Source organism: Podarcis erhardii (assembly GCF_964252035.2).
Source record: "Podarcis erhardii genome assembly, chromosome: 9".
NCBI lineage: Eukaryota > Metazoa > Chordata > Lepidosauria > Squamata > Lacertidae > Podarcis > Podarcis erhardii.
The window spans coordinates 50,787,368-50,799,621 of NC_138512.1; the positions used below are offsets into that span (position 1 = coordinate 50,787,368).

Here is a 12,254-nt window from a genome sequence, read left to right on the forward strand (position 1 = left end):
ATGAGCTCAAAGTGGAGTGCATGGTTTACTTCTTCCCTCATATTATCCCCATTACAGCTGTGTGAGGTTGGTTAGGCTGAGGGCAGTGAATGGCTCATGGTCACCCAGCAAGTGTCATAATTAAGTGGGAATTTGAACCCTGGTCTCCCAAGTCCTCATTTGACACTCTAACCCAGCCTTTCTCAACCTTGGATCCCCAGATGTTGTTGGACTACTACAACTCCCATCATTCCTAGCTAGCAAGATCAGTGATCAGGGATGATGAGAGTTGTAGTCCAACAACATATGGAAACCCAAGGTTGAGTGCTCTAACCACTATACCACACTAGGTTTCCTTCTAAACTAAAAATGATGGAGTAGTACTTGAATTTCCTTGATCTATGACTGTCGCAGGTGGCACTGTGGGTTAAACCACAGAGCCTAGGGCTTGCCGATCAGAAGGTCAGTGGTTCGAATCCCCACAACAGGGTGAGTTCCCATTGCTTGGTCCCTGCTCCTGCCAACCTAGCAGTTCGAAAGCACGTCAAAGTGCAAGTAGATAAATAGGTACCGCTCTGGTGGGAAGGTAAACGGCATTTCCGTGTGCTGCTCTGGTTCACCAGAAGCGGCTTAGTCATGCTGGCCACATGACCCAGAAGCTGTACGCCAGCTCCCTCAGCCAATAAAGCGAGATGAGCGCCGCAACCCCAGAGTCAGCCACGACTGGACCTAATGATCAGGGGTCCCTTTACCTTTATCTATGACTGTCTAGTGACGAAAGTAAAAGACACCTGCTTCTTGGGAGAAAAGCAATGACAAACTTAGACAGCATCTTAAAAAGTAGAGACATCACCTTGCCAACAAAGGTCCATATAGTAAAAGCTATGGTTTTCCCAGTAGTGATGTATGGAAGTGAAAGCTGGACCATAAAGAAGGCTGATCGCTGAAGAATTGATGCTTTTGAATTATGGTGCTGGAGGAGACTCTTGAGAGTCCCATGGACTGCAAGAAGCTCAAACCTCTCCATTCTTAAGGAAATCAGCTCTGAGTGCTCACTGGAAGGACAGATCCTGAAGTTGAGGCTCCAATACTTTGGCCACCTTATGAGAAGAGAAGACTCCCTGGAAAAGACCCTGATGTTGGGAAAGATGGAGGGCACAAGGAGAAGGGGACGACAGAGGACAAGATGGTTGGATAGTGTTCGCGAAGCTACCAGCATGAGTTTGACCAAACTGCGGGAGGCAGTGGAAGACAGAAGTGCCTGGTGTGCTCTGGTCCATGGGGTCACGAAGAGTCGGACACGACTAAACAACTAAGCAACAACAACAACAATGACTGTCTAGTACTGTTCTGAATGTAAATTTTGTTTAAAAATATCTTTTCACATACTAAATTGCAATAATTACAGCAAAAACAAGAGTCTTGTGGCATTTTAAAGACCAGCAAATGCATTATGGCATAAGCTTTTGTATTCCATAATTATATTGTAATAATTATATTCAAAAGTGCCCCACTGAAATGTGTGTGTGTGTGTCTAGGTCCTAAAAAAAAAAAAAAAAAAAAATCAGCCATAGCAATAATTAGCACTTGGAGGAAATCCTTTTTGTTGCTAAAGAATGGATTGTCAAAAGGTACCGTATGTTCCTCTTTTTGGTTCATATGGGGTTAATTTAAGCCTGCAGAAGCTGACCCAGCTGAGACTAATCATGACAGAACGAGGGTTATATAAATCTCTCTGGCCTAGACAGAGGAGTGTAGGGCAGGGATGGCTTCAGCTCTCCACCTGGCTTTGTTAAAGGAAGTAAGACAATCCATTGAGGACTGCTATCTTCATGGTAAGGTTGCAATCTCTCTCTCTTATTTTAGCCCATTTTTTACAAAAAGTGTAATGTAGGGCATAATGGATATTCTTTATTTTAATCACCAGCCTTGGAATAGCTTCCAAATGAATTTTCAGTATGGCAGCTCCTCCTGCCAAAGGATTATAGAAACATTGAATTGTAGAGTTTTGAAGGGATCCCGAGGCCATCTAGTCCAACCCCCCGCAACACAAGAATTTCAACTAAAGCATCCATGACTGATGACAACACAACAACTGGAGGGCCACAGAGTCCCCATCTCTGACCTAAACAGAAACCAGCTGCACAAATATAAGATGAGGGACACCTGGCTTGCCAGTAGTATATGTGAAAAGGGTTCTTAGTAGGCCACAAGCTCAACAGCATGATGTATCTGCAAAAATACTAATGCTATTCTAGGCTGCATCACTGTATAGTGTCCAGATCAAGGGAGGTAATAGGCACCATTCTATTCTGTGTTGGTCAGACCACACCTAGAATACTGTGTCCAGTTCTGAGCACAACAATTTCAGAAGGCTATTGACAAGCTGTAGGGACGCGGGTGGCGCTGTGGGTAAAACCTCAGCGCCTAGGACTTGCCAATCGCATGGTCGGCGGTTCGAATCTCCGCGGCGGGGTGCGCTCCCGTCGTTCGGTCCCAGCGCCTGCCAACCTAGCAGTTCGAAAGCACCCCCGGGTGTAAGTAGATAAATAGGGACCGCTTACTGGCGGGAAGGTAAAGGGCGTTCCGTGTGCTGCGCTGGCTCACCAGATGCAGCTTGTCACGCTGGCCACATGACCCGGAAGTGTCTGCGGACAGCGCTGGCTCCCGGCCTCTAGAGTGAGATGAGCGCACAACCCTAGAGTCTGGCAAGCTGGTGTTGAGTTTTAATTCCCTTCAGTCCCTGCCAGCGTGATCAATAGTCAGAGTTTACTAGAGTTGAGGACCAATAATATCTGGAGGGTTACAGGTTCCTAATTTAGGTATTTTGTTTTTGCTTTCTGGTATTTTTTATTCTTTCATTGAACTGTTGCACTATGTTTACTGATTTAAATGGACTGTGAAGGTAGGAACTGCTCACCTGCCACATACACACACACACACACACACACACACACGTATACACACACACACACACACACAACCCCCAAAGCCTGATTCACTATGGTCCAATGACCTGGACAGCGCAACCTGCTGTTCTTCTGTGTCAATCAGAAATATATGTATGATTACTTTAAAAATACCCAGCAAGTGTTACTGTGATGGTCAACTGCTAAATGCAACCAGACGTAAAAGACTGGGGTAGGGGGAACCAAACATCTTCAATAAGTGTGGTGTCTGATTCAAGACTGAAATTGTCACTACATTGAAAAAATAGATCCACTTTCTTATATTCTGTATATAAGATGCATATCACTCACCTTCCTTCAGTGCTAGGTAATATCTACATTATTATGAAATACAGAACTACACTAACAGGATGCTAAGAAATACTAAGGGCTCATAAGAGCAAGACTTCAGTTCTTGATTGAGAAAGCATCAGGGAAAATAAAAAGGTTGGGAGTAGGGATATGGATGTCATCACAACCTCTACAGTGAGCCATTTCAGCTACATAAAACAGTTATTAATAGAAGAACCTTTATTTTGTTTGAATAGCTCCCAAGGATTTAAATGTCAACCAACATGGGCTTGCTGATGCTTTGCAGACCTTCAGAGGATGTTAGAAAACCATGATCAATCGTGTTGAGACAGAAACATATTCTTGAATGAAGTTAACAAGGTATGTGCTTCATACTTATGTTTAATATGTAATCTGTAGACCCCACTTCTAATAACCTTTAGGTCAGAATGAACACAGGAAAAGGAAATGTGTTGTAATAAATACCACTGGATTTCATGAAAGCAAAATTACATCCTTTTAACCATATAAATTCCAGATATCTCAGTGAGAATTATCAAATTTGTCAATACCATGAGTGGGTTGACTAGTGTATTTTGTCTCTTAAAATAGCAGCTGAACTGTTTCACAGGAAGTATTTAGCTTTTAGTACCTTCATTCTTTCCCCACAGTTCAGAAATACTGTTTCTGTCTGTAAACATCAAGAGAGAGGGGGAGCTGTTTGGGACAGCCAGCTGCAAACTGCGTTATTTTGCTTCCAGACGACATTGGGACAATACTGTGTCTTGATTTAAGACAGTGCCAGCCAGCGTCTTTAAAGGAAAAAAATAAGGGTGTCCAGCTGCTGATCACACCAATGAATTCACCCCGATTTATTTTCAAGCTGTGTGTGTGAGAGAGAAAGGGTAAATGCCCTCCCCCAAAATATTAATGGCAGTAGTTTCCTCCTCCAATATTTGGTAGCTTCCAAAATGGCCACCTCTCCTGTTCCTCCACCACCCAAAATGAGTAGCAGAACAAGGAAGGCCATTTTAGCTCAGCTCTTGAATATCCATCTCATTCTCAAAACAAAATAAAAAAATTCCTTCCAGTAGCACCTTAAAGACCAACTGAGTTAGTTCTAGGTATGAGCTTTCGTGTGCATGCACACTTCTTCAGATACACATGTGTATCTGAAGAAGTGTGCATGCACACGAAAGCTCATACCTAGAACTAACTCAGTTGGTCTTTAAGGTGCTACTGGAAGGAATTTTTTTATTTTGTTTTGACCATGGCAGACCAACACGGCTACCTATCTGTAACATCTCATTCTCATAAGTTTTGTTCTCTATATTCAGGGGATGAGGAAGCTGTGGAACTCCAGATGTTAATGAATTCCCATTCCCATTAGTCCCAAAGAACATTGCTAATAGTCAGGGATGATGGGAGTTGTAGTCAAAGACATTGACTGTGGGGTACACATGTACTGCCCCAAGCCAGCAGAGAGCCTGGACTCTTAGCTTTATTTTTAAGTAAGTACATTTGTAAAGGAAGTTAGAAAGCAAAGCATGGAGGCAACCTTCTAAGGCAGATAAAGAAAATTTGCTGTAGTTAAGGAATTTTAATCCTTGCTGTTAAGCAATCAAATGAAGGGAGCGGGGCCTCCAGAGCAGCAGAAAAAATAGGCAAAGCTTGCTGGTTGGGGTGGTAGACTGAAAGTGAATGAAGAAGAGTCTGCCTCTGCTTCTAGAATATGTTTGTTTAGGCACTTTCCTCCATGTTCAGATTATCTCATACTCTCCTCAAGTGAATTGCCTTGTTGTACCCAAAACTGATAGTTTAATAAAATTTCAAAAATTGGAGCTCAGTAAATGGAAGAGGAAAATATACCTTTGGGATGAGAAATGTGATCCCTGACGAGAAGTTGTAGAGGGAGCTGCCTTCTTCCTTGTTTTCTGTTTTTGCTCTTTATATCTGAAACATCAATACAATTTTTTTATTAAAAAAAGAGGAGGAAATTTGCAACAGCCCACGCAATTATTTCTCAGGACACAGATCTTGGCAACTGAAACACTTCAGTGATCTGGCCTACATAAAATGTAACAAAAATAAGAGCCATTCCGTTTGAGAATTGCATACTGTGCATACAAGAATCCTAACAGATCTAGGAAGGCTTTGTCATGCCAGGAGTTTCTGTGGCAAAATTTGCTCATTCATCAAAGTGATGGGGACATGAGAGATATCCTTGCAACATTAAGGCTAAACCTAGATAAAAAAAGGCATACAGTTGAGATGGCTCTTGCAAAGCTACAAGGGACTGCTAGATACTCATATCGGAGCAGGAACATAAAATGGAAAGAAAGGAAATAGCTCCTATTATTCCCATTTCCTTTTCACTGATTATTTCAAGTTTTCATGTGGATTCCTGCTTTTAATCAGCACAAGATGTTAAGGCATAACTAGGACATACTAAAGGCTTGCATAAACAATACTGCTACCGTACCAATGCTCTTAAAATGTAATTTACTGCATTCTCAAATGCATTAAGACTAGGTCACTTCACTGGTATACCAATACCTCCACCCACATGCCTCCTCCCTATAGAGATGTTGTGCTAGTGCAGTAAACTATGCCTCAGTTGGTTCCTATGTTGCTTGAATTTGTTTGGATTTGGTGGGGTGAAAAATAAAGACGAAGGCAAAACCTGCTACCTACATTTCAGAAATATTGCCTCCCAACACCTCCATAGTCCCAGCCCCCGTTGCATTGTAGGTGTGAAATCCATGGCCATAAGTATGAGAAGTAACTGAAAGATGTGTTTCCTTCTTAGTTTGTGGTGAAGAGTTAATTTGTGTTACTCTGAGTACAGTTCCTAGCTTCCAGATCTGTTTTTGCATTCTCTTTCTGCCTATTCTTTCATCTCCCAAATATGCACTATGTACAGTGAAGAAGGTGGTGGTTCTTTCCACTGGTTGTTGCCAGAAAGATCAGACATTCATAGTCATCCTTTTTTATTGTGTATTCATGATTGTTTGTGTTCATGGTGCTATTGGGCGGACATGAGATCTCACAGCTTCATTTCCATGGAGGGCATATCCTGTAATCTCCTGCTGAAATCCCAAAAACCTTTATAACACAAATATAATTCTAGTTTATTTTTGTCCCACTTTTCTCATGGTAGAGCCCTTCTGGACATCAGCATTTAGTGTCACATAACTAAAGCAAAATAATCCACAACTAATGAACTTTTTATTGTGTCAAGAATACACAAACAATAAAACACCAGACTGGAGGGGCCCCATGTAGAATGAACCCAACCAACAAAGAAAACATTTATACTAGAGTAAGATTTTATGGACAGAGAATGTGCAAGAAAAGCCACTGTCTTGGTCCCTTCTTATTGGTTCAAGTTGTTCATCTAAGTGATAATTTTTAAAAAAATAAATAAATTTCAAATATGACCTGCAGATGACACTTCTAAAGTTCACCAGCAATTCCTTTGAATGACAAGTCATGGCATCAATGATCTTTCCCATTTACTAATCTTAGTGGCTTGACCTGATGGAGAGGTATAAGCACATTCAAATCCTATGCTTTCACCATGTCAGTATAATGGAATTACTTACCACTTATCACTATAGTCAGAAGCTTTAAAGGATTAGGTGCTTGCCTTGTGAAGTGAAGGAATCTGGTACAGGAAAGTTGTCATTATCAGTGCATGGAAGCGGGCTATGCACAGTGGATCTTTCTAGTTAAGTAGCTGGTACCTTGTGAACTTTATAGTTGGCCTTCTCTACTGGGGCTTGGCTCAAGAGAAGCTAGTCACTTATTATAAGCAGCTACCCAAGGCCTTTTTCTTCTGGCCACCCTGACTCCCAGGGAAGTTGTTCATCAGGATAAGAGGTTCCTGCATCCTGGACTCTATCATGACTGCAAACATCTGAATTGGGCAGTCATCTAAGAGTGCACTGGGGTCATACAGTGAGGATTTTCATCCTATGTTGCCTAGGGTTGCCATATTTCAATAAGTGAAAGTCGAGACACAAAAGTTGTTGAGCTTTTTTTGAAGCCTCTTCAGAGTTGGCTCCTATGGATATGGCAGAGAAGCACTCCATATAAGTGCCAAGTGCCATGTGTCCCATTTCTGACTTCTTTGTAGAATACTAATGCAGAAATAGCAGTGCTGTTGCCAACTGCTGTCAAGGATTGGTCACCATCAGTCAACATCCTTGCCCTCACACCTTAGCAGATCCCAAATGATTTGTCCCTGTTGCATTTGCCGATTGTGAATAAAGATGATTTCCAAGGAATGCTTCAGAACACTTCTTCTAGTCTCCCAGAGATGGATTGTTGCTCTAGGCATAGATTTTCTCAGAATTTATGTGCATCAAATGGGATCTTGTACAGACAGAAATCAGCAAGTTGATTTTTTCCAAGAGCAACCTGCCATTTTAAGTAGTTGTTGGCTTAATAAGTTAAATAGCTCCAGGAGACACACATGCCATGATGACTGCATTTGGTAAGAGAAGACTGTGCCTATGGGCCTCTGTGCATCAGTGCCAAGATGTGTCATCCTTGTGGTCTGTGTGTTGCAACCCGGAGTTAGTCTCATTGCTGATGATAAGGGGCAGCCGATCTTCAAACTCTGCTTTTTTTAAAGAGCAGCTAACAAAAACAAAACTCAGTTGAGCTACACAAACATCATTTGATTGACAAGATAGGTATTTCTTTGCAATATATTGCAAGCAGTGCATAACATCTCATGCCCCTAAGCTATTTTCAAACTTTAGAAAGCCAAGAATAATGATCTGGCATTGTTCCTGAATGAACTGAGCCTTCAGCTCTAAAATCTGCTGTAACTTTCCCAATTGCCTCTGGAAATTATAGAAATACTTTTCTTATGGATTGGAGTTGTATCACAGGGTTTTCTTTTTCTTTTTATAAAGGGGGGGGGGAGCATTCTAGTATAAACAACTGCAAAAACTGAAAGAGGCTGAAAGCCCTTAGGGGGTTTAAGCATTTGTCTGCTGATTTATTTTCTTTTGATTCATTGGGCTGGGGTATGGGGCCCAATTCTTTCTTTCCTTTTTCTTTTTTACTATTGCGTTCATGGGGGCAGGGGGGGGGGAAGTGCCCAAAGCGATTAGACTTCATGCAGTTCCCAGAATTTTCTGTATCATCCTTTGCGAAGCAGAGCAGAGCCTGGATTAGATTGTGACACGATAGAAGGAGCACAATTTAATTGTTTCATTAATACAGTCAATTGCTCAGGTCCTTTTAAGGAATTGTGGCTTGACTAGCAGTTCGCACAGACCTCGAGGGCCATATGAGGCAGTGCCTATAATGGAAAGAGGAAGGAAAAACTGTGCAGAGAGCCATGAAGTGTGCTTGTATCACACTGGGGGCTGCATGTGCGCACACACCTTTCACCAGGGAAAAATGAGGCATAAGCTACCCTTCTTTGTCTTTCTCTTTCATTTATTCCTGGGATGTTCTGCCATGGCTATTTGGAGGTGCACTGCTCACACCTCAAATAGGCAGACAATTAACAACTGGTTGGTAATCTGGTTAGTAATTGCTCTAGATTGCCATGTGAAGCAGACAAACAGCTGCAGCAGATATGCTGTCTGGGAAAGTCCTTCCCTCCAGCAGACCTGCTCTTGCCTAGGGGTGGACAAATCTGCAAGTTTCACTTTCTCGTGATTCACTTTGCCCCGTTTCCCCATCAGTTTGCATAATTTTATCTTAAAGGTCTGCATGACAATTTGCATGCCTTTGAGGTCTCATTCTCCTAACGTAGGGGTCCCTAACCTGCGGCCCACGGAGGCTGCTTAACCGGCCCACGAGCCACCCCCAAACTGAGCCGCCTGCTTGGCAAGTCCCCGCATGCTGCACTAAAGCGGCGCAGTGTGGTGCAGGGACTTTCTTCCACGGCTCCAGAAATCACTTCTGCACATGCCCAGATGCCAGAAATCGCTTCTGCGCAGGCCCTGATTTTCAGTATCTGGGCATGCGCAGAAGCGATTTCCAGCACCGCAGACATGCACAGACACGATTTCGGGCGTCTCACTGCACTGGTCCAGCCCATGGAGGATCTTCGTGGGAGTGATCTGGCCCATGCCTGGTAAGCCTTGCCGACCCCTGTCCTAATGCATGCAGTTTTGTATGCAGCCCTTGCCCAAGATGCTTTTCTTTTCTTTCTTTCCTTTTTTTTTTCTTTTTTGCGGGAACTTTTCCCTAATGTAATGTAGTCAAGTGTTACTTTCACTAATATAGGCATTTTGGAACACACATATTGGTTAGGAAACTGCAACACAAAAGTTGGAGAAATGCAAGGGGTAGTTTAAGTGGAGTCTAAGAGCAGATCTCCTGAAACGAGTTAACCCTGTTTCTTGAGATCAGGACAGAGTACCCTGTTGGAAGCCTGCAGTGGTTAGAGCGCTGGACTAGGACCTGGGAGACCAGGGTTCAAGAACCCACACTAAACCACGTGGCTCACTAGGTAACCTTAGTGAGGTTACCTAGTGCCTCAGCCTAATCTGCCTCAGAGGGTTGTTGTGAGGGTGATTTTGGGGGAAGTATGACTGGTAGATTATCTGTAGATGTGAGGTCTCTTTCACAGTTGTTCTGAGGTTCTCTAAAGAGAGAGGTCAGTATGCGCATAGCTGTCAACGTTTCCCTTTTTTTAAGGGAAATTCCCTTATTCCAAATAGGATTCCTCGCAAGAAAAGGGAAAAGTTGACAGCTATGAGTATGCGTCCCTTTTAGTTTTCAGAAATAAATGAAAAAGTTGCCCTTTTAAGGTGGCCTTTGGGAAATAGTTCACCTCTGGCTTTTCTGTGCTGATCCATTTACTGTTGCTTTTGTTGATCATGCTTTATTATGGATTTAACACTAGGATTTTAATGTTCTGCCCCTTGGCTAAGATCTCATTTGAAATACGTTCCAAATTGGTAGGCTAGCCCTACCAATAAGCAGAGTGAGGCAACTGCCTTGGGAGCAAATGATGAAGGCAGCACATGATGGAGAGCAGCAGGAGAAGCCCCTCCAGCTATTCATCCAGCCATTTCTGTCTGTTGGAAACCAGTGATGTGTGTGCCACAGCCCATCATATGCTCCCTAAACTAGCCTCCTGCCCTTAGGTGCACTTGAGGATGCTATCCCATTGCCAGTGTTGAAGTAAGATTCACCTGCCAAACCACTCATGGAATGGCAGGAGAAGGCACGATCTTCTCCTTTGCCTCAGGAACAAAAATGTATTGGGCTGACCCTGACTATAAGTACCTGCTCTCTACACAACTGTATGCTCTGGCTTTCCATGTTGGTGTGGCTTGGATACAGAGGCACGCAACAGCAAGTCACCTGAATCCTCTGCTCAGCTCCATGTTGAAGATTTGTCAAAGAGTGAGCCGGCAGTAAACAGTCTAGGTCTCCTCTCCAGGTCTTTTTCCAAGCAATTGGAGATTGAGTCTACATGCATGCAGCCAACCTCTCCTCTACTCTTTTCATACCTCTTCTGGTTCTGGGAAACAAGGCAAGGAGGGGAGTTTGTTGCAGCAGGAGGTGGAGACACCTGTGACTCTTCACCAGCCTGACTCATCGCTGCCTCTTGGCTCCCTCCTCCCACTCTCCTGCTTCAGCTTCAGCTTCAGCTTCAACTTCTGATTGCGGACTTCTCTCTGCCACAGGCTCTCCCAGCTCAGGAAGCCCTGTTACCTCCTCAGCTTCCAACACCTCCTCTGCCCAGTCTTCATTCTCTTCTCCCTCTGACCACTCATCATCATCCCACCACCAATCCCCTGGCTCTGAGCCTTCTTTCCTTGGTGGTTCCCTCCACCATTCCTCTGCATCCAACCAGTCCATGACAAGCCATGACAAAGTGCAGGTCCCCAGAAAGTTAGAGGGCAGCTTCTAACTACACTCTAGTTAGAATTTGTTAGATTTGTTAGACTTAGAACTCTAGTTACACTCTAAATACACTCTAGAGAATTGTGACAGTGTACTCAGCAATGCCATCATGAAATGCCAGGTGCCATGCGTGCAATTGCAAGTACATTGGCAAACTGCAGGTGCTTGGGTCTTGCCCCATTTCCTGTACTGAACACCTATCTTTTCAACACCAAACCATTTCCCTGAATGCATGTAATAAACAGATTCATGTTATATTCATTTTTAAAGAGGCAAACTCTTTAAAATAAAGAGAGATCAAATATTTGCCCAGAGTCTTAAGTGTAAGTCTAGGGCAGAAACAGTGACTGAAGCTTGATTTCCTAAATGCAAGAATGCCGCCTTAACCACAAGCAAATCCTTCCTCTTAATACTACTTGACAATTATTTAAGAGACTACAGACACCTAAGGGAAGCACTAGATCATTTAACCTTTTTATGTCTTTTCTTAAGCATGCTAGGACATAATTACATGATTAACCAAAATATTCTGGCACTTGATGGGTGAAGGGTAGAAATGGAACCCCTCATCCTCCTGGTATATTTCTCTTGTTTTATTTGTACTATTTTTAAAATACCGTTTTTGAAGTAAAAAGGAGACTTCCTTTACACCAATCTATTAGCATAATACCTTCATGCCTGAAGGTACTGTATGTCATTGCAGTGTGATCAGACTCTGACACTTCCAGTGCTCCAAGGATCCGTGACAGAGCTGAATGAAAACCTAATTTTTTTTTAAAAAAAAATACTTGGCAGGAATAGTAAGAACACATAAAACCTGCCAGCTGTCAACGATGTAAATGGTGATTTTTGTTTCACTTTTTTAAAAAAACGAATTAAAGCAGGATTGAAACCTTTCCAAAGACAGCATGTTTGGCCTTGCAAAGGAAGAAAAATGAAAGAGTAAGATTTCCCACCCCTCTTCTCTGTTGGCAGTTGCACTGGAGAGGGTGTTTTCTGGTAGCACTAAGGTTGGTCAGAAGTACACTCATCTGACAAAAGTAAAGTAAAAGCAATTGGAGAATGAAGAGTGTTGCCATTTAATAAATAACTGGGATCAACATACCTTGAAGCCTTTCAGTCGGTTAGTGCCCATCATCAAAGACATAT

General features: G+C 42.8%; 1 protein-coding gene and 1 long non-coding RNA gene across 3 annotated transcripts in view; one reads left to right on the plus strand and one right to left on the minus strand.

The window, feature by feature from the left end:
• Nucleotides 1–12,254, plus strand: part of LOC309350451 — a 685,906-nt gene that overhangs the window by 595,620 nt on the left and 78,032 nt on the right. The gene's annotated exons all lie outside the window — the stretch shown is intronic.
• The window catches only part of LOC309350557 (uncharacterized protein), a gene marked incomplete at its 3' end in the record, with an annotated part of 123,527 nt that overhangs the window by 65,514 nt on the left and 45,759 nt on the right, over nt 1–12,254 (minus strand). The window contains exon 2 of the mRNA XM_081877522.1: nt 5,088–5,171. Within this exon, the coding sequence (XP_081733648.1) occupies nt 5,088–5,171 (84 nt within the window). The remainder of the gene's footprint in view (nt 1–5,087; nt 5,172–12,254) is intronic.